Source organism: Lipotes vexillifer, unplaced genomic scaffold (genome assembly GCF_000442215.2).
Source record: "Lipotes vexillifer unplaced genomic scaffold, Lipotes_vexillifer_v1.1 scaffold113, whole genome shotgun sequence".
In the NCBI taxonomy this organism is placed as follows: domain Eukaryota; kingdom Metazoa; phylum Chordata; class Mammalia; order Artiodactyla; family Lipotidae; genus Lipotes; species Lipotes vexillifer.
The window spans coordinates 861,226-888,025 of record NW_006792514.1 but is presented as its reverse complement, the minus strand read 5'-3'; the positions used below and the strand labels follow the sequence as shown (position 1 = coordinate 888,025).

Here is a 26,800-nt window from a genome sequence, read left to right as displayed (position 1 = left end):
TTTCTTTCCTTTTCTAACTACTTAAAAAACAGGTATATACATGCATCAAATATATAAACATAAAAACTAAAATAGAAGCAAAAGTGTTGAAGATACAGGGGTGAAGAAGACAGATAAGATCTCTGATCTCTTGGAGTTTATATTTTTACTAGAGGAGACAAGTTATGTAAAAAAGTAAACAAGAAAACAAAAAGGTAATTTCAAACTGCTTTACAAACTAAGAAGACTTTAAAAGAGCAAACTGTGGTGATGATGTAAGGAAACAGTCACACAGGCACATATTCATACCTTATTGTATGTTTATATTATTATATTTTTTAAATTAATTTAAAAATCTTAAGGACCTAGAAGGCTGGAAGCCTCTGAGGCTCCAGAATATAAGGAAGTCTGCACAGGGTTCCTTAAGATTCTGCCTGTGTCTTCTTCATTTATGATCTGGCTGCGCACCCTTTTCTACATGGTTGCATAAGTCTTAGCCAGGAGTACCCCTAGATGTTGGTCCATGAGTGCTGAACATAGGGATAGGTGTTGGGTACTCCCAACATGTGCGCTAAGCAGGTACTACTTTTGAAGCAGAGTAACAAAAGCATTAAGTATATTCATTTTTAAAGAACATAAAATCAAGTAATGAGGAATCCAAATGAATTACCTGCACAATAAGAGCATGTCTCTTTAATACATACTTCTGAGATGCCATGTGAATAAAGGTTAGGCCTATACAGAGGCTGTAGAGAGGTTCATGGGGATGGCTGCGAAAGGCCTGCACATACTGTCCTGAAAAATGAACAGTGATGTCAGATGGTGGAACAAAAACATAGTTGATTATTTCTTCAACACTTACTCTAATATATTTTAAGGTAAACAAACGTTACTGTTAACATATGCAAGGAGTACATTCTAAAATATCAATCAATGACTTCCCTGGTGGCACAGTGGTTAAGAATCTGCCTGCCAATGCAGGGGACACGGATTTGAGCCCTGGTCTGGGTAGATCCCGCATGTGGCGGAGAACTAGGCCTGTGCACCATAACTACTGAGCCTGTGCTCTAGACCCCGTGAGCCACAACTACTGAGCCCATGTGCCACAACTACTGAAGCCTGTGCACCTAGATCCCATGCTCAACAACAAAGAGAAGCCAACGCAATAAGAAGCCCGCACACTGCAGTGAAGAGCAGCTCCCACTTGCCGCAACTAGAGAAAGCCTGCACGCAGCAATGAAGATCCAACACGGGCAAAAATTAATTAATTAATTAATTAAAATTTAAAAATATCAGTCAGGTGCACATTAATTTGAATTTTAAAATAATATATAACATATAACAAAATTAGAAGGATTTACCCATGAGCATATCCTGACCATGAAGATTAAATATGAGTATCAAAGTAACTTTTTCAAGGTACAGTTAAGACATTTCCATGTAGAATAGTACTCCCAAAATAAACAATGTATCAATTGTGATCATAAATATATCTTATGACCTTAAATCTTTTTAAAGCCAATGCGGGAATGTGTCTTTTGGTGAATTCTTTCATAAAATTAATTGAGACCTATCTTATAAATTCAAATGTGATGGATCATGGAGGTGAGAAAAAGAAACATAGTTTTGTTTTATTTTTTAGGTTATGGGTATTATTTTCCCAAACATAGCAACTACTTTGTTTTTCCTGAGAAGAGCTAAATGTATCTAATAATAAAATAAGAATTCATGGTTTTGTGAATTCCATGTATTCTATATATATAATTGTCTCATATCAAATGCCTAACTGTATGAGATAGAGGAATTTAAGCAAATTTTTCTTACAAAGGTATGATCTCTAACTTATTATATAGATAAGAAAACTTCTATTCCAGGAGGCACAGCACTGTAAAATCTCTTTAGCAGCACAGATGGTAGCCTGCCGTTTGGACTTCCTATTTTTGTGTAGTGTAAAAGTTTCTAAATATAGAAAAATAAAATAAAATCTCTATTTTATATTTTCTTAATATTAAACTAACAATTCCAAAACAGCATACACAATGAAGGAAAGTTTCAGTGTCTGATGTTCAAGATTACTGGCTGAACAACTATAAAAACAGCAGCCATACACAATGAAACATGAAAGTATTAAACAGCCAAAATCACAGTATATTCAGAAGTGAACTTGGCAACACTAGCTTTCAGGCAGCAGGAGATACATGTCTCACCTAAACTTTTGGTTAGGTATTTTTCTACTTGTGTGCTCCTGATTCCTTATTACAGAAATTTCCTATAAATGATTATATTTTCCCTGAGTTTAATTAGAATTAGTAAGAGCTATGTAAATAAATCTTAATATAAAGACTTGTCTCCCACCAGTCAGAATGGCCATCATCAAAAAAGTCTACAAACAATAAATGCTGAAGAGGGTGTGGAGAAAAGGGAACCCTCCTACACTGTTGGTGGAAATGTAAATTGGTGCAGCCACTATGTAGAACAATATGGAGATTCCTTAAAAAACTAAAAATAGAACTACCATATGATCCAGCAATCCCACTCCCAGGCACGTATCTGGAGAAAACCATGTTTGGAAAGATACATGCACCCTAATGTTCATTGCAGTGCTGTTTACAATAGCCAAGACACGGAAGCAACCTGAATGTCCATTGACAGATGAATGGATAAAGATGTGGTACATATCAATGGAATATTACTCAGCCTTTAAAAAGAATGAAATAATGCCATTTGCAGCAACATGGATGGACCTAGAGATTATCATACTAAGTAAGTCAGACACAGAAAGACAAATATCATATGATATTGCTTACATGTGGAATCTAAAAAAAAAAAAGATACAAATGAACATATTTACAAAACAGAAACATACTCACAGACTTTGAAAACAAACTTATGGTTACCAAAGCAGAAATTGAGACTTTGGGATTGACATATACACACTACTATATTTGAAACAGATACCCAACATGGACCTACTGTATAGCACAGGGAACTCTACTCAATATTCTGTAATAGGGGACTTCCCTGGTGGTCCAGTGGTAAAGAATCCGCCTTCCAATGCAGGGAACGTGGGTTCGATCCCTGGTCGGGGAACTAAGATCCCACACATGCTGTGGGGAAAATAAGCCCACGCGCCACAACCACTAAGCTCGCACACCTCAACGAGAGAGCCTGTGTGCCACAAACTACAGAGCCCACATGCCCTGGAGCCTATGCACCACAACTAGAGAGAAGCCCGCACACCACAACGCAGAGCCCATGTGCCGCAGCTAAGACCGAATGCAGCCAAAAAAAGAAAAAAGAAAAAGAAAGAAATAAAACAAAGAAATATTAAAAAATATATATTCTGTAATAACCTAAATGGGAAAAAAAATTTGAAAAAGAGATATATGTATATGTAAATAAGTAAGTAAATAAATAAGTAAAGGGGAAAAAAAAAAAGACCTGTCTCCTAAAGCAGGCATCCCCAACCCGTCCATGGCCTGTTAGGACCTGGGTCACACAGCAGGAGGTGAGCGGCAGGCGATCAAGTGAAGCTTCATCTGTATTTACAGCCACTCCCCATCGCTCCCATTGCTGCCTGAGCTCCATCTCCTGTCAAATCAGTGGCGGCATTAGATTCTCATAGGAGCGCGAACCCTACTGCGAACTGTGCATGCGAGGGGTCTAGGTTGCATGCTCCTTATGAGAATATAATCGCTGATGATCTGAGGTGGAGCTGAGGTAGTGATGCTAGCGCTGGGGAGCGGCTGCAAATACTGATTATCATTAGCAGAGAGGTTTGACTACACAGAGACCATAATAAATCAACTGATGCAGACTCATATCAAAACTCTATCAGTGAGTGGCAAGCAAAAACAAGCTCAGGGTTCCCACTGATTCTGCATTATGGTGATTTTTATAATTATTTCATTATACATCACAATGTAATAATGATAGAAATAAAGTGCACAATAAATGTAATGTACTGGAATCATCCCAAAACCATCCCCACCCCCACCCCCCTCCACCCAACCCCACCCCTGGTCCGTGGAAAAACTGTCTTCTATGAAACTGGTCCCTGGTGCCAAAAAGGTTCGGGACCACAGTTCTAAAGGAATGAACTATCAGCAAATCTTAAGTTCCTCTTTGTTACTATAGCAAATTAAAATCGGGTAGCAAAGCATCCATAATTAATGAAAATTATTTTGAGAACGAACAAGCCTCAGCAGGGAGAGTTGTTGAGCTTTAAAGTCCTACTTTCGGACTTCCCTGGTGGCGCAGTGGTTCAGAATCCACCTGCCAATGCAGGGGACACAGGTTTTAGTCCTGGTCCGGGAAGATCCCACGTGCCGCAGAGCAACTAAGCCCATGTGCCACAACTACTGAGCCTCTGCTCTAGAGCCTGTGAGTCACAACTACTGAGCCTGCGTGCCACAACTACTGAAGCCTGTGCTCCACAACAAAGAGAAGCCACTGCAATTAGAAGCCCATGCACCACAACAAAGAGTAGTCCCCGTTTGCTGCAACTAGAGAAAGCCCACATGCAGCAACGAAGACCCAACGCAGCCAAAATTAATTAATTAATTAATTTAAAAAAACATTCAAAAAAACAAAGTCCTACTTTAAAGACCTACTTTAACCTTTTGAAACCAAAGCATCATAAGAAAAATAAATATTAATTATTATAATTACTGAGAACGCTTATAGCCACTTACTATATGTGCCAGGCATTATTTTAAGTACTTTATATTAACTCATTTAATTTCCACAATAATCTACAAGGTAGGTCCAATTATTATCTCCATTTCAGAGATAAAGAAACCAAGGCAGAGGGAAGGAGACAAAGTCATATGCCAGGACACTCACCAAGTGCATGCTTAAAACTACCAGATACGAATGCATTGTGTCCATTCAAGACACACAGGGCATGATTATCTGGGTTTTTCAGCATTAAACGGAGACAAAAGCGGTGATGTCGTACATCTTGGGAATGCATGGTAACTTGATTGAAAATGTTCCAGAGCTGGGGTTTATTGACATTTTCCATTACCATTATCCTAAAATTGCAGAAAGAGGGTGAGGGTAAAAAATAATGTAGAAAGAAAAATCCTCCTGATTTTTAAGATTGAAACCTTTCAGTGCTGTCCCACCAACACTGAAATGCACCACCCCCAACAAGGGGGATGTAGTGCTTCTACATCTTGTTTCTGCTTTTCAACAAAACTTTTAAACCACAAAACAGAATCAAGAGGTTTAAGTTTCACCTCTTCTCTCCCAGCCCACTCTCATAGCTGCAGAACAATGAACACTGCGTAATAATAATGTATATCAGACATTGTTAAAGGGTGTTACATACGACAACTCACTTAACTCTCACAGTAATCCTAAAAGGTGGTAATATTATGATGCCTGTTTTATCACAATAAATGGGGAGACTGAGGCACAAGAGGTTAAGTAAATGGGAATGCATGCTCTCATATACTGCTTCTGAGAATCACCAATGAACAAATTAATCTGTAAGTGACAAGAGTTAAAATAAAACAGCTTATTAAATCCTGGACATGAGAAACTACGTCAAAGTAAATATACATGCTCCATCAAAGAATCCAATTAAAGAATCTAAAGAATCTAATTAAAGAATCTAATTAAAGAATCTAATTAAAGAATCTAAAGAATCTAATTAAAATAAGTTATTGGAAAATCACCTGATATAGTTATATGCCTTTCTGAAATTTTTGTCCAGAATTGCAGCAGAGAGACCAAAGTATTCTAGCTCTTTGCGTTTTGGCCTGTCCTCGTAAAATGAGTAATATTCCAAAGAAGAATCCACAAGTAACTCAGCCTCTTGAAATCGGGAGAGGTCACATAAGGAGTATATGGCCTTCAAAAGAAGGTTCCACCAGTCATCTTTTGTCAAAACACTCGTGAGTACAGCAAATATTGCTAAAATGAGACCAATGAAAATCAGTTAGGACACTGCACTTCCAGAAATAGGAGTATTAGAAAGAAAATTCACATGACCAATTTTATGGTTAAATTTAATAACCATGGCCCTATGGGACTGAATTCTTGCCAACATTCTTCTGACAATGATGAGAAGGAGGGAGCTGCTTGTTTCCACTCCCTCAACATGACCCCCCTCTGCTCTGCCTGCCTAACAACCTGCAGTCCTAGGTAATTCTCATTTCTGATTGTAAAGTCCAGCTATTTCATTTGTGTTTCTCAGTGCTAGCTAAAATATATGCTCCTCCAGAGCGAGTGTGCTTTCCATGATTGAGGTCAGATATGAGATTTTGCACCTACAAGGCATTCAAATATTTGCTAAGCAAAGGACTTCAAATTCATACTTAACAAATCTTCTCTTCCTTATTTGTCTGTAAGAAACCTCCCTTTATAGCTCTTGAAAAATACCAAAAGCCATAAAATTTTTTTTACTGTCTTTGATCCAGTAATTCTCTTCCTGGGAATCTATCCTAAACAACTAGTCAGAAATATGGATAAATCTATAGGGATGAGGATGCTCACTATGGTATTATTTAGAAAAGAAAATTATCAAAAGCAACCATATAATCAAAAAATAATATGGAAATGATTAAATTATGGAACTGCTATCCAATGGAATATTACACACTCCTTAAATATAACAGCTACAAAGAGAACAGAACATGAGAAAATGTTGAGTGAAAAAAATCAGTACAAAATGCACGTAACATAAAGAGCCGTAGATAATCCTACCATGATGCACTGGTGTAATGTGATCCCCACCATGATGAAACTGACAAAACAAAAACCTTATGAGCTTAAGAAAAACCAACAATGGACCTGAAATGAGGAAATACTGAAAGAGAAAACAGCCTGGGTCAGATACAGAGAAAAATATGTTAAGGAAACACAGTCCAAAATAATGTGTGCAGAGGCAAAAGCCACTGGGATAAGCCCAGAATCAATAAACTGGAGAGATGGCAGGGCTCTGAGGCTAGATTGTGAGCAGTTGAGCCCACCCTCAACATGTTCCCCCGCGACATCTTGCTTATGTCCTTATATTGTGCTTAACAGAGATTCAGCTCTTCTGGATTCTAAAACCCTGTCCATTGCACACTGCCATGTCAGTAAACAATGATTTAATTTGTATCCGTGGACCTGATTAACAATGAAAAAATTTTCTGCTAGATTGATATCTCTAGTTTATAGCCTAGGTCTCTTCCAAAGTTCTCTAATAACCTCACCCAACATACTTGATCCTTTTTCAGCTAAAAACAGATGGCTTGCAAAGTCACATGACTTGAGATTGGGTCAAAGCAACTTATTTTCAGACTTTTTATGACTATTGCTACATTTGTCAAAAATAAGTTTAACAGAGAATGGAATATATGTAATTGAAGTGACTAGACAAATAAAGCAATCTGTATTATCATCTAATCATCACAAATTTCTTAAAATAGGGTATATTTTCCTCTTAAAAAGTCAAAATTAAAAGACTGCTTTAGTTTTTTCACAGAAGGATCTAAGCAGATGCCTGCCTTTTAATTTTTTTAAACTGAAGTATTTACGTATAGCCTTTCTTTCTTTTTTAAAAACACCAAAAGAGTTTATTTTACCTGAGGGATCTAGATTAGAAAATATCATTTTATTCAAAAAGGGTATATTTTCAATTAGATTATTGTCAAGTATTACTTCATGAGTTCTTTTTTCCAACTCAGCCAAGTTTTGTGCAACAAAGCAAATGAAGGTAATTACCTTTTGCATCACAATTTGCTGACTCTTGGTCATTGTTGTCTGATATTTTGTCTCTTGACACTTTAATAAGGTAGAGATGCCTCTCTCCAGATTTGGAACTAGATATCAAACAGACTTGGGCTCTATTCATTGCTACCTGAATTAAAGATGATAAATGAGATTTTTTAGTCACATAATTTTTTAGAGAAAATCTATGGGAAACAAGTGTCACAGGTGTGCCTGAAAGCTTCTTTAGTAAGGCAAAAAAAAGACCAGTCATTGTGTATATAAATGCCTAGAAGAGAATGAATAGACTTATTTTTTCCTTAACAAAGCAATCTGGGTCACACTACTTACCTTAGTAAGGAAAAAGAAAGCAATTCATATTAAGTTTATAACACACACACACACACACACACACACACACACACACACACACACAGCCACCTCCCTGCAAAAAAGCCAGACTCAGAAAGGATGTCATATCTGGAAAACATTTTTGCAAAGTGAACAATTTTGGCACATAGCAGTGTCTACAGAGCCAATAACTGATACCATGATGGTTCTCATTTTTCTAAATATGTACTAGCAAAGATTTTATTGTACAATCTATAGTAAAGTTTACACTTTCATGTAGAACTTTCAATTATATACCATTAATCTCTAAGTCTTCTTTTATCTGACTTTCACTTTAAAAAGTTTGAGTTTAACAGAGTAAAAGAGAGTTACGAAATGGCTATAATCTATGTTTAAACCAAATTCTAAACATTTAAAAAGTCAACAAGGCTAATATAAAGAAAGATCATTACCTACCCTTAAAAGCATGGCTAACATGGTAAGCAAGGTATCCACATAACCATACATTTTTCCTTGTGAAAACAATAGAGTAGAACGTTGAAGCAGCAACTTCAGTTCCTAAGTAAATAAGCACACGATAAGTGAGACAAGATTCCTTTGTTGTAAATTGTTTTGTTTGCATAGAAAAGTTTTGTCTTAGAAACCAAACCTTAAGAACATTTGCTTTATGATCTCTCACAATAATTAAAATCCAATGTTTTAGAAACTATAAATTATAACATTAACAATCATAATGTTAAGTTGCTGTAACTTAAGACTCAAAATCACTTTTTCAAGAACACTGAATTTAATACACTAAAATAAAACTTGGATATAAGCTGTAGGGACATCCTTAACAGAGGAAAAAGTTCTAAAACATAATCCACCGAGAAAAACTTCTTTCTATGTTACATGGCCTACCTGCTGTGCTGCGTTTGCATCTTGTGCTAAAGTATCTGGATCATACATTGGTTCCAGAGCTTCCAGAGCTTTCTCAGGACGGCCCAGCTGCTGCTGAAGGGTGGAAAGTGAAATTCTTGCATCCAAATGGAGGGGGGCCAGATCAACCACTTTGCCATAGCTTTCGGCAGCACGCTCCATATAGCCTAAGGCCTTTAGGCATTCTAAAATGATGTTAAAATAAAGCACTAATATGAACTACAGATTTGTAAGCGGGCCAAAATTATTTCTCCATTTTAAAAGAAATTATAGCAATACAAACAAATTATAACAAGAAAGAAATATATGCATACTTCCAGTACTTTAAAACACTTATCCCTTCTAATCTCTATGCTACAAGGATGTAATCAGCATACACACACACACACACACACACACACACACAATTTGGTGTTCTGCTTTATTCACTTACTATTATGCTTTCAACATTTTCCCATGCCTTCACTGGCATTCTGACTGATTATAATATTCAATTAAATTGCTTCTTTACTTAACCATATTAGTTGACATTTAGGTTATCCCAAATTTTTACTCTAATAAATAACACCACAGTAAATATCTTCATGTATATAAGACAGAGTTCACAAACTGGCAGACCAGTTTAACCTACAGATATGCTTTGTTAGGCCACAGTGCTGTTAAAAACAGTGAATTGTCTACATTCTTAAAAGCTAGGATTTTTTATGAAATCCAAGTTACTGGATTCTTTTGAAAACTCTGGATTTGGCAACAGCGAGTCCCTTCATTCCCACTTGGTGCATCAGCCATGCTGAGAAACAGCAGCACCCTTTAGACGGGCGTCTCCAGTTCTCACCCTGCCCTGGGCCTCTCACTTACCTACTTTATTCACTTTTGTTACGTGCCAGGCTCCTGAGTTTTGTGATCTGCAATATAAACCACCTCCCCTCACCTCACTCAATTATTTCCTCAGGATAAGTTCTCAGAAGTGAGGCTACTGGGCCTTATTCCTCACACTTTATGCCAATCAATCATTAAGTCCTATCATTTGAACTTGAATTCCTGGTAAGCATTTCTTTCCACCCTAATAGCCACAGCACTCACTAATCTAAGCCCTTTCACCTCTTTCCTTTTCACTGCAATGATCTCCTATAAGATGGTATTTTGCCTCCAATTGTTTTCTCAAACCTCAGATTTCTCAAATATCTCCTGATCACTATCTTTAGGTTAAACTTTGGTAATAAAGGAAGACTACTAAATGTGGATGGATCATCGTGATGGAATTTCTCATTATTTTTCACTTCTCACTTTAAAAGATATTTTGTTATTATGTTACAAGCATTAAATTCCACTAATGATCTTTCTTATCTACTGTTCCAAATTTCTTTATGATTTCTAGATGATTCTGAGGTTTTACCTTCCACTCATCTCAAGCTACACAGGCTCAACATGGAAAAAGCATTTATCAGTATCATGACCATAGTTAAAGAGGATTTAAAAATGTCTACTGTTAGTAACAGGAGCAGTATAAATACCACAGCCTTATGGAAGGCAATAAAAACTTCAATTCCTGGCTCATGTCTTTAAAATTCAAAACCTACAAATAATGTAACTTTTTATGATGGTATTACATTTGTATTCGTGTTCACTCATCCAAATAGTAACGTGCTATCTTAATCATTAAGTGCTCTCTTTGCCATTTCATATCTGTGATATGTGTCAAAATATCCCAGAATATCAATCAATGCTACTCTAGTTATAGAGGATTTTCTGCCATTATGTAATATTTTAAGAAAATATTAAAACTTCCTGCCATCATGCAATATTGGAAACAAAGGCTATTCAAACTTCAATGCATCTCTTATGTTGATTCAATAGGAAACCCTATGAGAATATTTTTGGCTTTCATACATTTCTGTTAGAGATTTAGTTGTTTTTCCCAAGCTGCTTTTCCTACTCTAAATGATTTATTTCAGATTACTGTGGATTTAGAGGCAATGAAATAAAATGACATTTAAAATACAATCTTGAGCATATTTTCAGCTCAAAGAACATTGAAAATATATTAACTTTTTTTTTCCTCAAAATAACATTAAATATAAATCCTTAAAAGCTCTTCAAAAATTAGACTGCATCCCAAGTCTGACAATCTATTACTAGAAACCAGAGCCTGCGGTTAAGACAGGTAAAAGACAGGTATTTAAGGTATTTTTAACAGGGATATGTTAGTCTTTCTACTTCACTCTGGTACCATTAAGTGAATCATTCCTCCAATATATTAGTGAGGGAAAATCACTTAGCGGTAAACCAAGACAACTTAAAATACTGACTTTCAAAAAACTGCCCTGAAACCAGAAATACTTTCACTAAGACATTAACATTTTATAATAATTATTACCATCTTGGGGAAATAAGTTCTTGCCTGCTTATGTGATTAAAACTTCTCCTTCCTACAAAAAAGTATTACCTGCATGCCGAAGCCAAACCACTGCGAGGTTATATCTTTCAGAGCAGACTAGCGCACTAAGGAGGGGAAGTGCAGAATTATATTCGCCAACATCCAGAAAAGCTTCAGCAACATCGAGATAGAGGTCTCCCATGTCTTCGGGATTCTGTTCCACGAGTGTTGTCAAGAGAGGCTAGACCCCAACAATTAACAGCCGGAAGTCAAACAGTCATTACAAGTATGCTCATCTACTCATATCTCTCTTTTTAACACATATACAAGTTATCTGAGGCAAATCTAAGAGGAGAAAGGCTTAATAAAAACAGCTTTAAATAATCACTTTTTAAATTCATTTCTGAGTCTCTATTAAAAAGAATTCATACTGCCGTCATTCACTCATTCAGCACACTGCTTCCGAAGGCCTGTTACAAGACAGGCATTGCAGGAGCTAGGGCAACACTGACTTGCTGTGCTCTTCCTCTGACAAGTCAATAACGCCCAGGCCTCAGGGCCTCTGTGTTTGCTGATTTTCTGGAAAGCTGTTCCCTCCGGTACCTGCCTGGCTTACTTCGTCACTTCCTTCACGTCATTATTCAAATGTCACTTTTCAGGGGAGGCACTTCTTGACCAATTTAATAAAATTGTAACTCCTCCCACCCCCAGTATTCCCTATTCTTCTCTGATTTTTCTCCAGAGCACTGATCACCAACTAACATCCTATATTTTATGTATTTATTTTATTATCTAATCCCATTAAAACAAAAGATCCATGAGAACAGGGATTTGTATATTATATTCAACAATTTATCCTAAGGTCTGCAAAGTAGATGCCCAATACATTTTTTTATTCAATGAAATACTTAGTCCAAAGTCGGCAAAAGAGAACAGCTGTCAGAAACTGCCAATTGTCTAAAAGGCCCAATCCCACATTCTGATCTCTGGATTATTCTCATTTTAAAATAACAACAAATTATCATAAGCCCATTTCCAAACACTTAGCTTTTAAAAGATGTTCACACAAAATAATCTGATGTTTACTGTGACTTCCTGGTTATTAATATGAAATCTAGGGTCAACTTAAAATTTCTTGTTATCTAAACATTGTAGATTATATCTAAAGTATCTTAAGTACAAATCTTAATGTTACTTACATTAAGTGGTTCAAGGATGTTGAGATGTACAAGGCAGACCATCAACTTCACTGTGATATCTATTGGCACACCATCCGGTATAGTGCAGGAAACATTCTCACCAGCTGTGGATTAGACAGACAGACAAAAAGTTCCTATATGTAATCTTAGAAAGTGGGGCAAATGAAGCAAACTGTACCTTCTATGCAAGATCTCATTTACTTCACTCAAAGCAAATGATTCTACAGTCAATTCTAAGTTTGGCCAACTTTAGTTCTAGGTTCTTACACCTCTTTCAGTCTGTCCTTTGGTAGCAATCATCCTTCCTATTCTTTTCCTAATACCTTAACCACTTACTGAAAACCTACATAAACTCCCACACTTTCTATCAAAACTACAAAGAACTAAAAAACAAAAGTGACAAATATGGATACATGAACTTTCTCTTTTTCTTCTTGAATCCAAAAGCCTCTTTTTAGTCTTTACTACAAAGAGGCTGAGAAAGGGATAAAGTAAAATAGTGTGCTTACGTCTGAAGTGGCATTTTATGCCCATGCTTATGTTTCAAGTAGAATTTTTTCAATGCTTAAGTTTGAAATAAATTAGTAGAGAGCATTTTAAGCCCTTTTTGAAAAGTAAACTGCTTCAGTTCTAAAGGTTTTTGATAAGTTGCTCGGTAATTCATTCTTTTTTCACATAGCACTATGAAGACCCTGGGTCAAAGACAAATGCCAAGTTCAAATGGATGTATTGAGAAATAAAAGGGACTGAAACACTTTTTTTTTTTTAAAAAAAAGATTACCTGTGAGTGAATACTCACAAGAAAAAGATATGGAATCTCTGTTACGAAAAAATGCTCCGTGGGAAAACTTGTTATGAGAACACTAACTATCAATTTCAAAATGCCACATTATGAACAAGAGAGGATTACGCACACTCTCCTATGCAGAGGAAACTACAACTTTTATTCTCTTCTGAAGTGCCTTCTTCTGTAGTTTTTTTTTCTAGCACAATTCCAGAAAAATCTGTAATTACCTAAAAGAATGGGGGAAGAAAAGGAAATAATACAATAGGTATGTATGAAAAACCTTTTCACAATGCAAAGATTTGTAGTTAATTCAAATAATCCTTACAAAACATAAATAGGCTATAAAAAGCAACAGTATGTCTCTTTAAAATAGGGAACCACTGGGATACATTGACATTTTTATATCATTTTAACTAATGCTTAACTGAAAATACATAACTTCTCTATATCAAACCAATCTAATTTTCCCAACAGATTAAGAAATGAATCATAGCAATTAGTCTGGCTGCTGAGTCCTGCTACCCTGAAAGACAGACATATCTAGTACCTATGATAACGGCAATAGCTTTTATTATATGGTAACTACATTTTGTATTTCATACAGGACTATTATAAAATCTAAATGTGCCCATACAAACTTTAAATATATAATTTAAAATATAAGTAATTTAATATATATAACTAAAATGGGGAATTGTCAATTTGTAAGAATTTCTAGAACACAAAACGTGTTCAAAACCTAACAGAGAAACACATAAGTGTTCCTACCTCCAAAGCTCTGTCATATTGTTTATTAGAAATGTATAGTTCAGCTGCAATGTTAACATCTTCCATGGAGACTAGGCCCTGGTGCTTTGAGAAAGCTTCTTCAATTATGTTAATAGCTGAAATAACATCATTGGCTTCATAGTAACTCCTAAAAAAATAATGGCAAAATGGATGAGAGCTTATTTAATTCAGATTATAAAATTCATTTTCTTACATAGACCCTCTAACTATCAACTATGATTTTCATCTTCTTAAAGTTTGGAAGGAGGAAAAAAACTCTTCTTTAAAATCATAATCAGAGCTAATCCAGAGGAAAATGTGTAATGTCATAACATTAAGCATCTCAGTCTCCCAAAGCTACTTCCTATCATTCTAGCTCACTTCCTCTGTAATGCAATACCGACAACTTTCCTACCTCAATGGGCTCTACAAAGCACTGATCCTACCATTTTTTCACTGTCTTTGCACCCTTCCTGTCCTCAGTTTCCTCCTTCTCTGTGATCCAACATTATAATTACTCCATTGCACATCTCATTTCTCCTGCTCCTCCCTCCCTTTATCAAAATCATCTGATAAAACTCCAACCCTGGTTAATCCAAATATGCCTTCACCACCAGCTGCCCAGCTGCCCATGCTCACTAAACTCTAAATTAATGACCACTAGCCTCAAGTGGGCCCATGGTGCTGGTCAGCAATCTTACTACAGTTACCAGTCCAGTACTTCTCAAACTTGAATGTGCACACAAGTCAACTGGGAATCTTATAAAAAGGCATATTCTGATCCAGTAGTGCTGGGGCAGGGTTGAGATTCTACATTTGTGACAGGCTCTCAGGTAATACAAATGCTTCCAGTCTGTGGGGTAGCAAGACCTCAAGGACCCAGACAGCTATGTCACATCTTCTCCTCTCCAAACCCACAAGTCTCCCATCCTCACTCTCAGCTGATGACCTCACTTCTTATTTTACAAAGAGAATCAAATCAGACATCCCACATACTCCCAGCACATCTACCTACTTACCCATACCCATGGCCATAGCTTCTGCCTTCTCCTTTTATCATAAGGCCAACCCTCAACTAGATCCCATTCCCTCCAATCTATTCAAGGATATCAATCAAGCAATTGTCCCTTCTCTCATGAATCTTCAATATGTCCCTTGGTTGTAGATCATTCCCACCTGAATACAAATATACTGTAATTTTTCCCAACTTAAAAATTATCTCTTGTCCCTACAACCCATTCAAATTACCTCCCCATTCTTCTGCTCCCCTAGTAAATTTCTCCAAAGAGCTGCCTATCCCCCAGACTCCCCCAACCCATCTCCAATGTTCATACTTAGTCCTCATTTTATGTGATCTACTTGCAGTATTTCACAGATGGTCATCCCTCCTCCTTGAAGTGCTTCCTTCATTAAAAAAATTCTACAATATCATGTTCTCCTAGTTTCCTCCAACTTCACTGTCCATTTCCTTACAGTCTCCCTGCTGTTTCCTCCTCATCTTCCTGACTTCTAAACACTGTAGTGCCTCACGGTTTAGTTCTCAGAACTCTTTCCTTCTCTGTTTCCCCTCCTCCTGCCCCCTCCCCCATCTCTCGTTCTCTCTCTCTCTCTCTCTCACTCACACACACACACACACACACACACACACACACACACACACACACACACACACACACACACACACACACATACACACACCTCTTCCCTCATACCCAATACATCAGAAAATCCTTAGAGCTCAGCCTCCAAAATACACCCAGAATCTGGTTATTTCTTACCACCTCCTACGGCTTTTACCCTGGTCCAAGCTACATTATCCCTTCCATGAATTACTACAATAATTTCCTAACTGTTCCCCCCTGCTCTATCCTTACCATTACTCAATCTATTCTCAAAAGAGCAGCCAAAATTGATGCATTTAAAATTTAAGTCAGATCAAGTCACTCTTCTACTCAAAAACTTCCAATGGCTTCCAAACTCATTCAGATTAAAAGTCAGAGAACTTATAATGACCCACAAGGGCCAAGGGATCTTTTCCTGATACCTCTCTAACACTACCCCCGCTAAACCCTCAGCTTCCATGTCGTTCCCTGAGCATACCTTTGTACTTGCCATTTCCTTTGCCTATAATACTCTTCCCTAATATCTATTCCCGTATCTCCTTCAGTTCACTTTCAGGTCAGTATGACCATAACATAAAGAATTAAGTCCTTCTCTAATCCCCCTATTTAAAATAACTCACTCCTATTCCTCAACTTATCTCCCTTCCCTGCTTCATTTTTCTTAATATCACTTAACCAACATCTGACATACTACATATTTAGTTGTTTATTTGCTTACTGCCTGTCTCCCCCAACTAGAATGTAAGCTCCAAAACAGCAGGAAATTTTAAAACTCATTCAATACTGAATCTCCTGGTGCCCTGTACAGTGCCTACCTAATACCTAATTTATATTCAATAATTATTTCTGCAGGGAAAGTAGGGACTGAGAGAAAGTCTAATCAATCAGAAGTTATAGTAACAGAATTCCATGTAGGAAAGACTTCTATGGCAGTGGCAGAACTGTTCATTACCACCCTTTCCTGACAAGATTATAAATACAAGTGGAAAACAAATTTACTCTCATAGGCCATCTCACAATTCATAAAGTAGAAGCCTACTGGGCTAACCGGTATGACAGCCAAAGATTTGACTAAAAGAAAGTAACACAGGAAGATCCTCAAAGTTCACCATATACATCAGGGATCGATTAAGGGTTGCCTCCCCTCAACAAATTTCCTAAAAACACTTCCAGTATTCCTACATAGTCCATCTTTGGGAGCGCAGTGAGTGATCTCACCGCTAAGCATCTTCATGACAATGGCCATGGAATTAACAAGGTTAACCTAAAATACCCAGATCATAGATTAACATGGTTAATCCTAGGCTGAAATAGTAGACATCCTAGAAGAGAAAGCATACAAGGCATTATGTAGCCAGAATGTTCCCTGCTTTGTTTTGCTGCACAGCATATTAGAGAAGAGAATGTAGTTGGGCATATTTTAGAATAAAATATATACCATAGTAAGTAGCATGTGCCAAATCTAAAGAAAAATTCTCATCTTAAAATGTTATTCTAGGGCTTCCCTGGTGGCGCAGTGGTTGAGAGTCCGCCTGCCGATGCGGAGGACACGGGTTCGTGCCCCGGTCTGGGAGCATCCCACATGCCGCAGAGCAGCTGGGCCCGTGAGCCATGGCCATTGAGCCTGCGCGTCCGGAGCCTGTGCTCCGCGACGGGAGAGGCCACAACAGTGAGAAGCCCACATACCGCAAAAACAAAACAAAACAAAACAAAATGTTATTCTAGTACAGGCTCAAGATAAAATGATTACATAAGATCTCTGAGCACAAACATTTCAATAGCACATTTGCAATAATTTAATATCACTGCAAATGTACATAACTTCAACTAAATTATGAAAACCTGGGAACCTAGTCATCCTTTCAGAACATGCTCCATTTTTAAACTTCTGAGCATGTGAAAGATAATCATACATCCAAATTTTTCTAAACAATCACACAGTTGACTTGGAAACAGAAAAGTACTGGGGGGAAAAACCTCTATATTTAAACACAATATGAAATACAAGAAGCAAAACACTTCACTGAACCTCAATAAAAAGTATATTCACATCAAATATATGCTTTGATTTCTAAAATAAGATGATTAATGAGGGCATTTATACATATTTCACTTTGAACTTACTTTGCCATATCTCTGGACAATTGCATAAATCGTTCTCCATCAGACGGAGACAAAAGGTTTAAAATACGCCTATAACCATCCATTGCCATTTTGTGATCTCCCATCTGTTCATAAAGGCTTGATCGCTCCCACAGATAACGGACATTAGTAGGTTCATATTTAAGTGCTAAAAAGAAAAAAAGGAATATAAATAATAGATTTATCATAAAAAGGGGTTCATGGTACCTGGTGTGACCCACCTTCTTTTCAGAAAATCTATTAAACACTCTAAACTAATTCTCCAATACAACCAAGTGGGTTATTCTGGAATAAATCTACCTTCACAGGAACTCTAGACTAGGCTTGATCTAAGACCAAATAGAAGCTGAAATCTCCATATTTGGTGACCATTTGGTCACTGAAGTCTAATATTAACCCTCAAGGAACAGCTTAGAACCAACAATGATCTTGGTGGGAAACTGAAGGTCCTGTTCTTCAACCACCTTTTGTGCAGTATTAGCTCACAATATAAAGAAAGTTCCTGATAGACATGAAAATACAGTGAGCTCAAATACTTACCTCTGGTTTAACAGAATATAATGAATAAATATATTTCAGCTAACATCACCCCAGAAGAGCAAGTACATTGATCAAAAAACCTATCACATAACATTTTATCAAAGGAAACAAGAAAAACACTTTTATTACCTTTTGTGTAGCAAAAAATAGCCTGCTTAATATTGTCTTGTTCCAGGGACATTTCTGCCAATCTAACCCATTCTTCAGTGTCACTGGGATTTAAATGTGCAGCAATCAACTCAAACTGCAGTGATTTCTCCATGTCACCTTGGTCCTCATATATCATAGCAAGAGTAGAAAATGGCTCATAAGCCAAAGGAGCTATAATGAATATAAAAAAAAATTCCATTCGTTGAGGGAAGAGGCTTGAGCTGATGTCAATTCCATGTTTCACACTATGGATCCTTTCTCTAATATTTAAACTTTTTAAATAACTTGAGCAGAATTATACAAACCACTTAATGGAATTTAGAATAAACAGTAGAGGGGATTCCCTGGTGGCACAGTGGTTAAGAATCCACCTGCCAACGCAGGGGACACAGGTTCGAGCCCTGGTCTGGGAAGATCCCACATGCTGCAGAGCAACTAAGCCCGTGAGCCACAACTACTAAGCCCATGAGCTACAGCTGCGGAAGCCTGTGCGCCTAGAGACTGTGCTCTGCAACAAGAGAAGCCACTGCGATGAGAGGCCTGCGCACCACAACGCTTGCCGCAACTAAGACCCAATGCAGCCAAAAGTAAATAAATAAAATTAATTTATTTATAAAAAAAGAATAATCAGATTATATTTGCTTTAGTATATTTTCACATTTTTAAGATACTCTTTTCTGTAAGCAAAGTGTAATTTCATGAAAAATCCTACTCTCTACCATGCCCCCTTCAAGAAAATCCCCCTTTGCTAAGGCTAAACAGGGCTCACTAACTCAGCAAGTTCATCCTAATGAGCATCAGCCACATCAGTGGGGTTAAATCTTCATGATCCGGCTTCCACACCAAGGAGTATGGGATTAATGGACAGAAGATACATAAGTAGCACCTAAATCCAGATTATCAAAGTGAAAGGTTAATCCACACTTCTAAATAGTTTCTGAATTGAGGTTCTAAGATCACAAGGGATTAAAATCAAAGGTAATTGTCAAAATAAACAATTATAAACAAATAAAGGAACAGATAATACTGAAAGTAGGAACCAAACAAAATATCCTAAAGGAAAAAATTCGATTAATCTTATTTCTGATGGGGTAAAAGAGGAAAAGCAGCGCCCTCAAATTACTCTAATGAATAATCCAGGAATCTTACAAGATTTCTAAAAGGACCCTAGACTAAATGAAAGGAAATGCCAAAATACTGAAAAGATAAATTGAAAGTTCACTCTAGTACAACTATCCCTGCCACTATGCAGGGCATCATTTGGCAACACATCAGGAGAGCAAAATAATAAATATAAATGATTAGTCAAAAAGTGACTTCTGAAGATATCCTTCAGTATGCCTGAGGTTTGCAGTTTAATGGAAAGATGACAAGTATATACTGTGTCTTTTATCAAAAAAGTACATTAAAATAATCTAACACTGTCTGATTTGGAAAATAGAAGAAAAAAGAATACTCTTCAAAAGTGGTTTTAAAATAATTTGTTTGCCATATTTTAAAAAGACTAACACTATAAAAGCCTAAAATTCCTAAAATGAAACATTCAAAAACACACAAATTTTTAAAAAGCCTGTAAGAGTTCAATCAATATTAATGATATTTCATTGAATCATACTCTGCGATTTTCATTTTCTTGGCAATGACACCTATTCAATGTGAAAAGTGGTAAATCACTGTTATCACAATCACCTCCAAGCTTCTGAATATATTTTCCAAATAGCAAAGTGAGGTGCTCCTCCATTTGTTTTAAAAGTCAGACTATTAGGGCTTCCCTGGTGGTGCAGTGGTTAAGAAACCACCTGCTAAAAAAAAAGAATCCACCTGCTAATTCAGGGGACACGGGTTCAAGTGGAGCAACTAAGCCCGCATACCACAACTACTGAAGCCCACACACCACAACGGAAGTCCACACGCCCTAGAGCCCATGCTCTGCAACAAGAGAAGCCACCACAATGAGAAGGCTGCACACGGCTACGAAGAGTAGCCCCGACTCGCTGCAACTAGAGAAAGCCCGCGCACAGCAACGAAGGCCCAATGAAGCCAAAAATAAATAATACATTTATTAAAAAAAAAGTCAGACTATTAAACTGCTATTGTCAATAATCCCCACATTAAACACCTTGTCTTATGATTTCCATGCACATCAATATCGCCTCTTCACGTTCTCCTCGAGCAAAGCGAATGTTGGCTTCACCCATGAGACCTCTCAGAGCTCTGGGAAGTTTACTCCGAGGCCTTTTCTCCTGTACAGAACAAAAATGACATTTAGATTCAAACAAAAAACAAATCCAACAAAACTTTCCTACAGTAGCAAGTTCAAATCACAGTAAAGTATTTAAAGAAAGCAAAAATCAAACTGGTCAGGCATTACTAAATTACTAATTAGAACAAATGTGGAACTGGATGCTATAAAATGGATTTATATGTCAGGAGATTTATGACGCAATCTACTGAAGATTCTCCTTTCAAATTTATCTACTCAGAATGAACTTGGTTAAAAAAATATCAAGTTACAATATGGACCTTTTAATAGCAAAACGACAGTACATATTGAGACATGCAATAATTAAAGTTTTACATTTAAAATCTCTAAAATGAAACATAAGAAACCAGTAACAGTAGTTGTCTCATAGTGTTTCCCTTCTTACAGTTTGAATTCTTTCAGAATATATGTATAAGTTAAAGATTCTTTTTCAATTTCTATGTCACATGTTTACATTCCATTTATAAATATGAAAATAAGAAACACTTTACTTTCATCATTTTCTTGGTTTCACGATTGAGAACCATCTCTAATACAAACACGTCGCCTGCAGTGGGTTGCTCAGGTGTCTCCTCCTCCTCGTCCTCCTCCTCGTCCTCCTCCTCCTCATCATCTTCATTCTCTCCAAGCATGGAAGCAAAGACCTTGTGAACTGACTTACTGACACCATCTGATGTTTCTCCTAAAGACAAAACCATTGAGGTTGAAAAGGAAAAAAAAGAAAGCTTTAGCATACTTACTAGTTGCAAGAAAAAACAAACAGTATTTTCTGGAATATAAATTTCTACCCCAGCAATACCAAACTTGAAAGAAAAACACAGACAAATGAACACTCCCAAAAAAAACAATCCAAAGAGGAAAGCTGTCACAAAGCCATGTATTTTACTCTGTAGGAATTGCTGACTCATCCTTTAGGCCTTACCCAGACATACAGGCAAAATTAGTAGGAAATCAGAAGCACACACGGTAACTATTAAAAGCAGAGAGGAAAAAATAAATAAAAGAATTGTAGGACATAGATCTAAGAACTAAACAAGTCTGGTGGTACATAACTAGGAGGTATAGAACAGTGGTTTAAGGTGGTACATAACCAGGGGGTGTAGCACAGTGGTTTAAGGTGGTACATAACCAGTGGGTATAGCAGAGTGGTTTAAGGTGAGGTCTCTAAAGCCAAGCTGTCTGGTTTCAAACTTCATCTCCATCTATCACCAGCTGTGTTACTTTGGGCAAATTACTGAAGCTCTCTGTACCTCAGTTTGCTCATTTGTAAAAGGGGTCAATAATGTCTGCCTTATAGGGTAACCCTGAGGATGAGATGAGTCTTTATATATATGTACTTAGAAAAATGCCCAGCATATAGTAAGAGCTTAATAAATGCTATTATTAAAATTAAAATACTATTATTATTTCAGGAACAAAATAACATGACATATTTCATCTGTATCTGAGGATATCACTACAGTAAAATGATTTTTCTAAGTTCATAATGATTATCTTTTTTTTTTTTTAATAAATGTATGTATTTATTTATTTATTTTTGGCTGCATTGGGTCTTCATTGCTGCACACAGGCTTTCTTTAGTTGCATCGAACAGGGGCTACTCTTCGCTATGGTGCGAGGTCTTCTCATTGTGGTGGCTTCTCTTGTTGTGGAGCATGGGCTCTAGGTGCACGGGCTTCAGTAGTTGTGGCACGCAGGCTCAGTAGTTGTGGCACACAGGCTCTAGAGCTCAGGCTCAGTAGTTGTGGTGCATGGGCCTAACTGCTCCACAGCATGTGAGATCTTCCCGGATCAGGGCTCAAACCCATGTCCCCTGCATTGGCAGGCAGATTCCCAACCACTGCGCCACCAGGGAAGCCCTCATAATGATTATCTTGAATGATCAAGAAAAGTTAAGCTGATGGTGCTCCACATGCCACGGAGTGGCTGGGCCCATGAGCCATGGCCTGCACGTCCGGAGCCTGTGCTCCGCAACGGGAGAGGCCACAAGGAGGTGAGAGGTACATGAGAGGCCTGCGTACCGCAAAAACAAAAAAAAACAAAGAAAGAAAAGTTAAGTTGAGAAGCCAATTTTCTGTTAAAGCAGAGACAAGTAGCATATTTTAGAAAAGCTACAACAGTTAAAATTTTAAATATATATATATTCAAAAATCCTTAAGCTTATTCACTTATGTGAAATACCTCAAACCCCAAAGATGCTGGATAAATGAGATAGTCAATATACTTAAGGAAGAAGAGAATAAAAAAACCCCACAAGTTCTGAGCAACAAATAGTGATTATTATTATGAAGTCATAATGATCATCTTCAAGAATTCTAAACACCCAAAATACATATGAAAAAACGGTGTAAAATAAATCAGTAAAATTTATTACAGTACAGAAAAAAAAAAAAGAAAAGTCATATGATCATCTTGATACAGAGAAGCATTTTTTTTTTCTTTTTTGGTCATGCTGCATGGCTTGTGGGATCTTAGTTCCCCAGCCAGGGATCATACCTGGGCCCTAGCAGTGAATGTGCCTAGTACTAACCACTGGACTGCCAGGGAATTCCCCCAGAGAAGCATTTGATAAAATCCAACACCTATTCCTAATAAAAATTTTAAGTCAACTAGAAATGGAAGGGAATACCTTCAGTTTGATAAACAGTACCTACAGAAAATTTTCCACAAACACAGTTAACGGTTAATTATTCAAAGTCATCAGGAATGAGACAAGTATGCCTACTATCACCACTCCTTTCAATATTTTACTGGATGTCCTGGAGGTCCTAGCTAATGTAATAAGGGAAGAGAAATAAAAGACATAAAGATTAAGGAAGAAATAAAACTGTCATTCACAGATGACATGATTATATACATAGAATATCCAAAACAATCTTTGCATAAAAACTGTCAGAATTCATGAATTAGCAAGGTTCCTGGATACAAAGTCAATATACAAAATTTAACTGCACTTTTTATATCAGCAACAATTAACTGAATATGAAATTAAAAGAAGTCCCTATTTGCCTGGTGCTCAAGAATAAGAATTTTGCAGTGGAATTCACCAACGTATAGGAGGAAAAAGACAATGACTCTAGTGGCCATATATTCCAATTAGCAGACTTTACCTGTTCAAAACTGACCCCTTCCTCTGCTCTGAATACATGTTCACAGTTACCAAAGGTCTTGGTAAAGTTCTGGGACAATACCTTTCTGGGAAATTGGGAGTTTAATATCTTAAAAGGACGGATGGGATTATTTGAGCTGAGGCTAGTATGCCTGACTGCTCATGGGGAGCTAGAATGGGATTCAACTAACCACCATTTTTTAGGCAGGGCCTAATGGCCACCTCTCAGGGGCAGCTTTAGGTAAGAAAACTGGCAGGCGCCCCATGGTGTCTGGTACTACAGTTGCACCTCAAAGATGTGATGATGGAAGAGCAGCTCCTCCTCTGAGCAGATAAGGAAGGACTCACAGGTTTTAGAACAATTTCAGCCCCATTTTTCACCGCACTTGCCTGGCAAGGTAAGAAACTATAACCCCAATTTTCTCTCCTCTTTACCCTTTCTTCCCCACTTGGTCCAAGGAAGCAGGAGCAAAGCCTGTTCGTTTTCTGTCCACCCTACTAGTGTTTTCTCTGTGTCAAGTCTTATTTGTTTGGAGGGAAAGAACCAGCCTCTATTTCTACCCACCAGGACTAGAAAGTTTAATTAAGTTCTCAATCAGACCTTACACCCAAAGCTAAATTCTAACTGATAGTTCAGTATCCTAGGTTACTTGACATGGGTAAATGGATACCATGAACTATCATCAGTGTTCTGATCACTAAAAAGGTGTATCAATCACCAGAAATTAATAAATTTGCATAATAATTCATCACTTAGGCTCTCATGAGTTTAATTAGTCTGGGTGCCAGCAACCAAATATAATATCCGGTCATTGACACAAAAAGATGGAGAGATATACCATGTTCTTGGATTGGAAGAATCAACATTGTGAAAATGACTCTACTTCCCAAAGCAATCTATAGATTCAATGCAATCCCTATCAAACTACCACTGGCATTTTTCACAGAACTAGAACAAAAAATTTCACAATTTGTATGGAAACACAAAAGACCCCGAATAGCCAAAGCAATCTTGAGAACAAAAAATGGAGCTGGAGGAATCAGGCTGCCTGACTTCAGACTATACTACAAAGCTACAGTAATCAAGACAGTATGGTACTGGCACAAAAACAGAAAGATAGATCAATGGAATAGGATAGAAAGCCCAGAGATAAACCCATGCACATATGGTCACCTTATCTTTGATAAAGGTGGCAGGAATGTACAGTGGAGAAAGGACAGCCTCTTCAATAAGTGGTGCTGGGAAAACTGGACAGGTACATGTAAAAGTATGAGATTAGATCACTCCCTAACACCATACACAAAAATAAGCTCAAAATGGATTAAAGACCTAAATGTAAGGCCAGAAACTATCAAACTCTTAGAGGAAAACATAGGCAGAACACTCTATGACATAAATCACAGCAAGATCCTTCTTGACCCATCTCCTAGAGCAATGGAGATAAAAACAAAAATAAACAAATGGGACCTAATGAAACTTCAAAGCTTTTGCACAGCAAAGGAAACCATAAACAAGACCAAAAGACAACCCTCAGAATGGGAGAAAATATTTGCAAATGAATTAACTGACAAAGGATTAATCTCTAAAATTTGCAGGCAGCTCATGCAGCTCAATGACAAAGAAATAAACAACCCAATCCAAAAATGGGCAGAAGACCTAAATAGACATTTCTCCAAAGAAGATATACAGACTGCAAACAAACACATGAAAGAATGCTCAACATCATTAATCATTAGAGAAATGCAAATCAAAACTACAATGAGATATCATCTCACACCAGTCAGAATGGCCATCATCAAAAAATCTAGAAACAATAAATGCTGGAGAGGGTGTGGAGAAAAGGGAACACTCTTGCACTGCTGGTGGGAATGTGAATTGGTTCAGCCACTATGGAGAACAGTATGGAGGTTCCTTAAAAAACTACAAATAGAACTACCATATGACCCAGCAATCCCACTACTGTGCATATACCCTGAGGAAACCAGAATTCAAAAAGAGTCATGTACCAAAATGTACATTGCAGCTCTATTTACAATAGCCCGGAGATGGAAACAACCTAAGTGCCCATCGTCGGATGAATGGATAAAGAAGATGTGGCACATATATACAATGGAATATTACTCAGCCATAAAAAGAAACGAAATTGAGCTATTTGTAATGAGGTGGATAGACCTAGAGTCTGTCATACAGAGTGAAGTAAGTCAGAAAGAGAAGGACAAATACCGTATGCTAACACATATATATGGAATTTAAGAAAAAAAAATGTTATGAAGAACCTAGGGGTAAAACAGGAATAAAGACACAGCCCTACTGGAGAACAGACTTGAGGATATGGGGAGGGGGAAGGGTGAGGTGTGATAGGGCGAGAGAGAGACATGGACATATATATACTAACAAATGTAAGGTAGGTAGCCAGTGGGAAGCAGCCACATGGCACAGGGAAACCGGCTCGGTTCTTTGTGGCTGTCTGGAGGGGGGGGATAGGGAGGGGGGGAGGGAGGGAGACAAAGACGGAAGAGATATGGGAACATATGTATATGTATAACTGATTCACTCTGTTATAAAGCAGAAACTAACACACCATTGTAAAGCAATTATACCCCAATAAAGATGTTAAAAAAAAAAAAATATCCGGTCATGCAGAGCTGAGGACTGGATCCTGGCATGAGGCAACATACCAAGATACCTCTTGTGTGTGTGAGGTCCCATATGGAGCCAACTGGCCTTCCACTCTGACATTTCTATCTTATCTCCCATAATTAAAAAAGTGGTTTGGAAGCCACTTTATATAGAAGTATAATTCATTACAATTTGGGGGAGTATATAGTCTAGAAGAATTAGTAATCAAGTGAGAGGGTCAATTTAAAGAATAATGACTCTAAATGGCTCCCAA

The 26,800-nt window shown here is 37.3% G+C and overlaps 1 protein-coding gene across 1 annotated transcript in view; it reads right to left on the bottom strand.

Moving 5' to 3' along the window:
- Positions 1-26,800, bottom strand: part of GTF3C3 (general transcription factor IIIC subunit 3) — a 31,373-nt gene that overhangs the window by 3,034 nt on the left and 1,539 nt on the right. Inside the window, exons 3-16 of the mRNA XM_007465704.1 lie at positions 21,289-21,479; positions 20,654-20,777; positions 18,514-18,705; positions 17,827-17,992; positions 14,081-14,228; positions 13,467-13,539; positions 12,526-12,629; positions 11,396-11,567; positions 8,932-9,134; positions 8,488-8,589; positions 7,696-7,831; positions 5,664-5,901; positions 4,825-5,015; positions 650-774 (exon numbers count right to left, since the gene is read on the bottom strand). Of these exons, the coding sequence (XP_007465766.1) occupies positions 650-774; positions 4,825-5,015; positions 5,664-5,901; positions 7,696-7,831; positions 8,488-8,589; positions 8,932-9,134; positions 11,396-11,567; positions 12,526-12,629; positions 13,467-13,539; positions 14,081-14,228; positions 17,827-17,992; positions 18,514-18,705; positions 20,654-20,777; positions 21,289-21,479 (2,165 nt within the window). The remainder of the gene's footprint in view (positions 1-649; positions 775-4,824; positions 5,016-5,663; positions 5,902-7,695; positions 7,832-8,487; positions 8,590-8,931; positions 9,135-11,395; positions 11,568-12,525; positions 12,630-13,466; positions 13,540-14,080; positions 14,229-17,826; positions 17,993-18,513; positions 18,706-20,653; positions 20,778-21,288; positions 21,480-26,800) is intronic.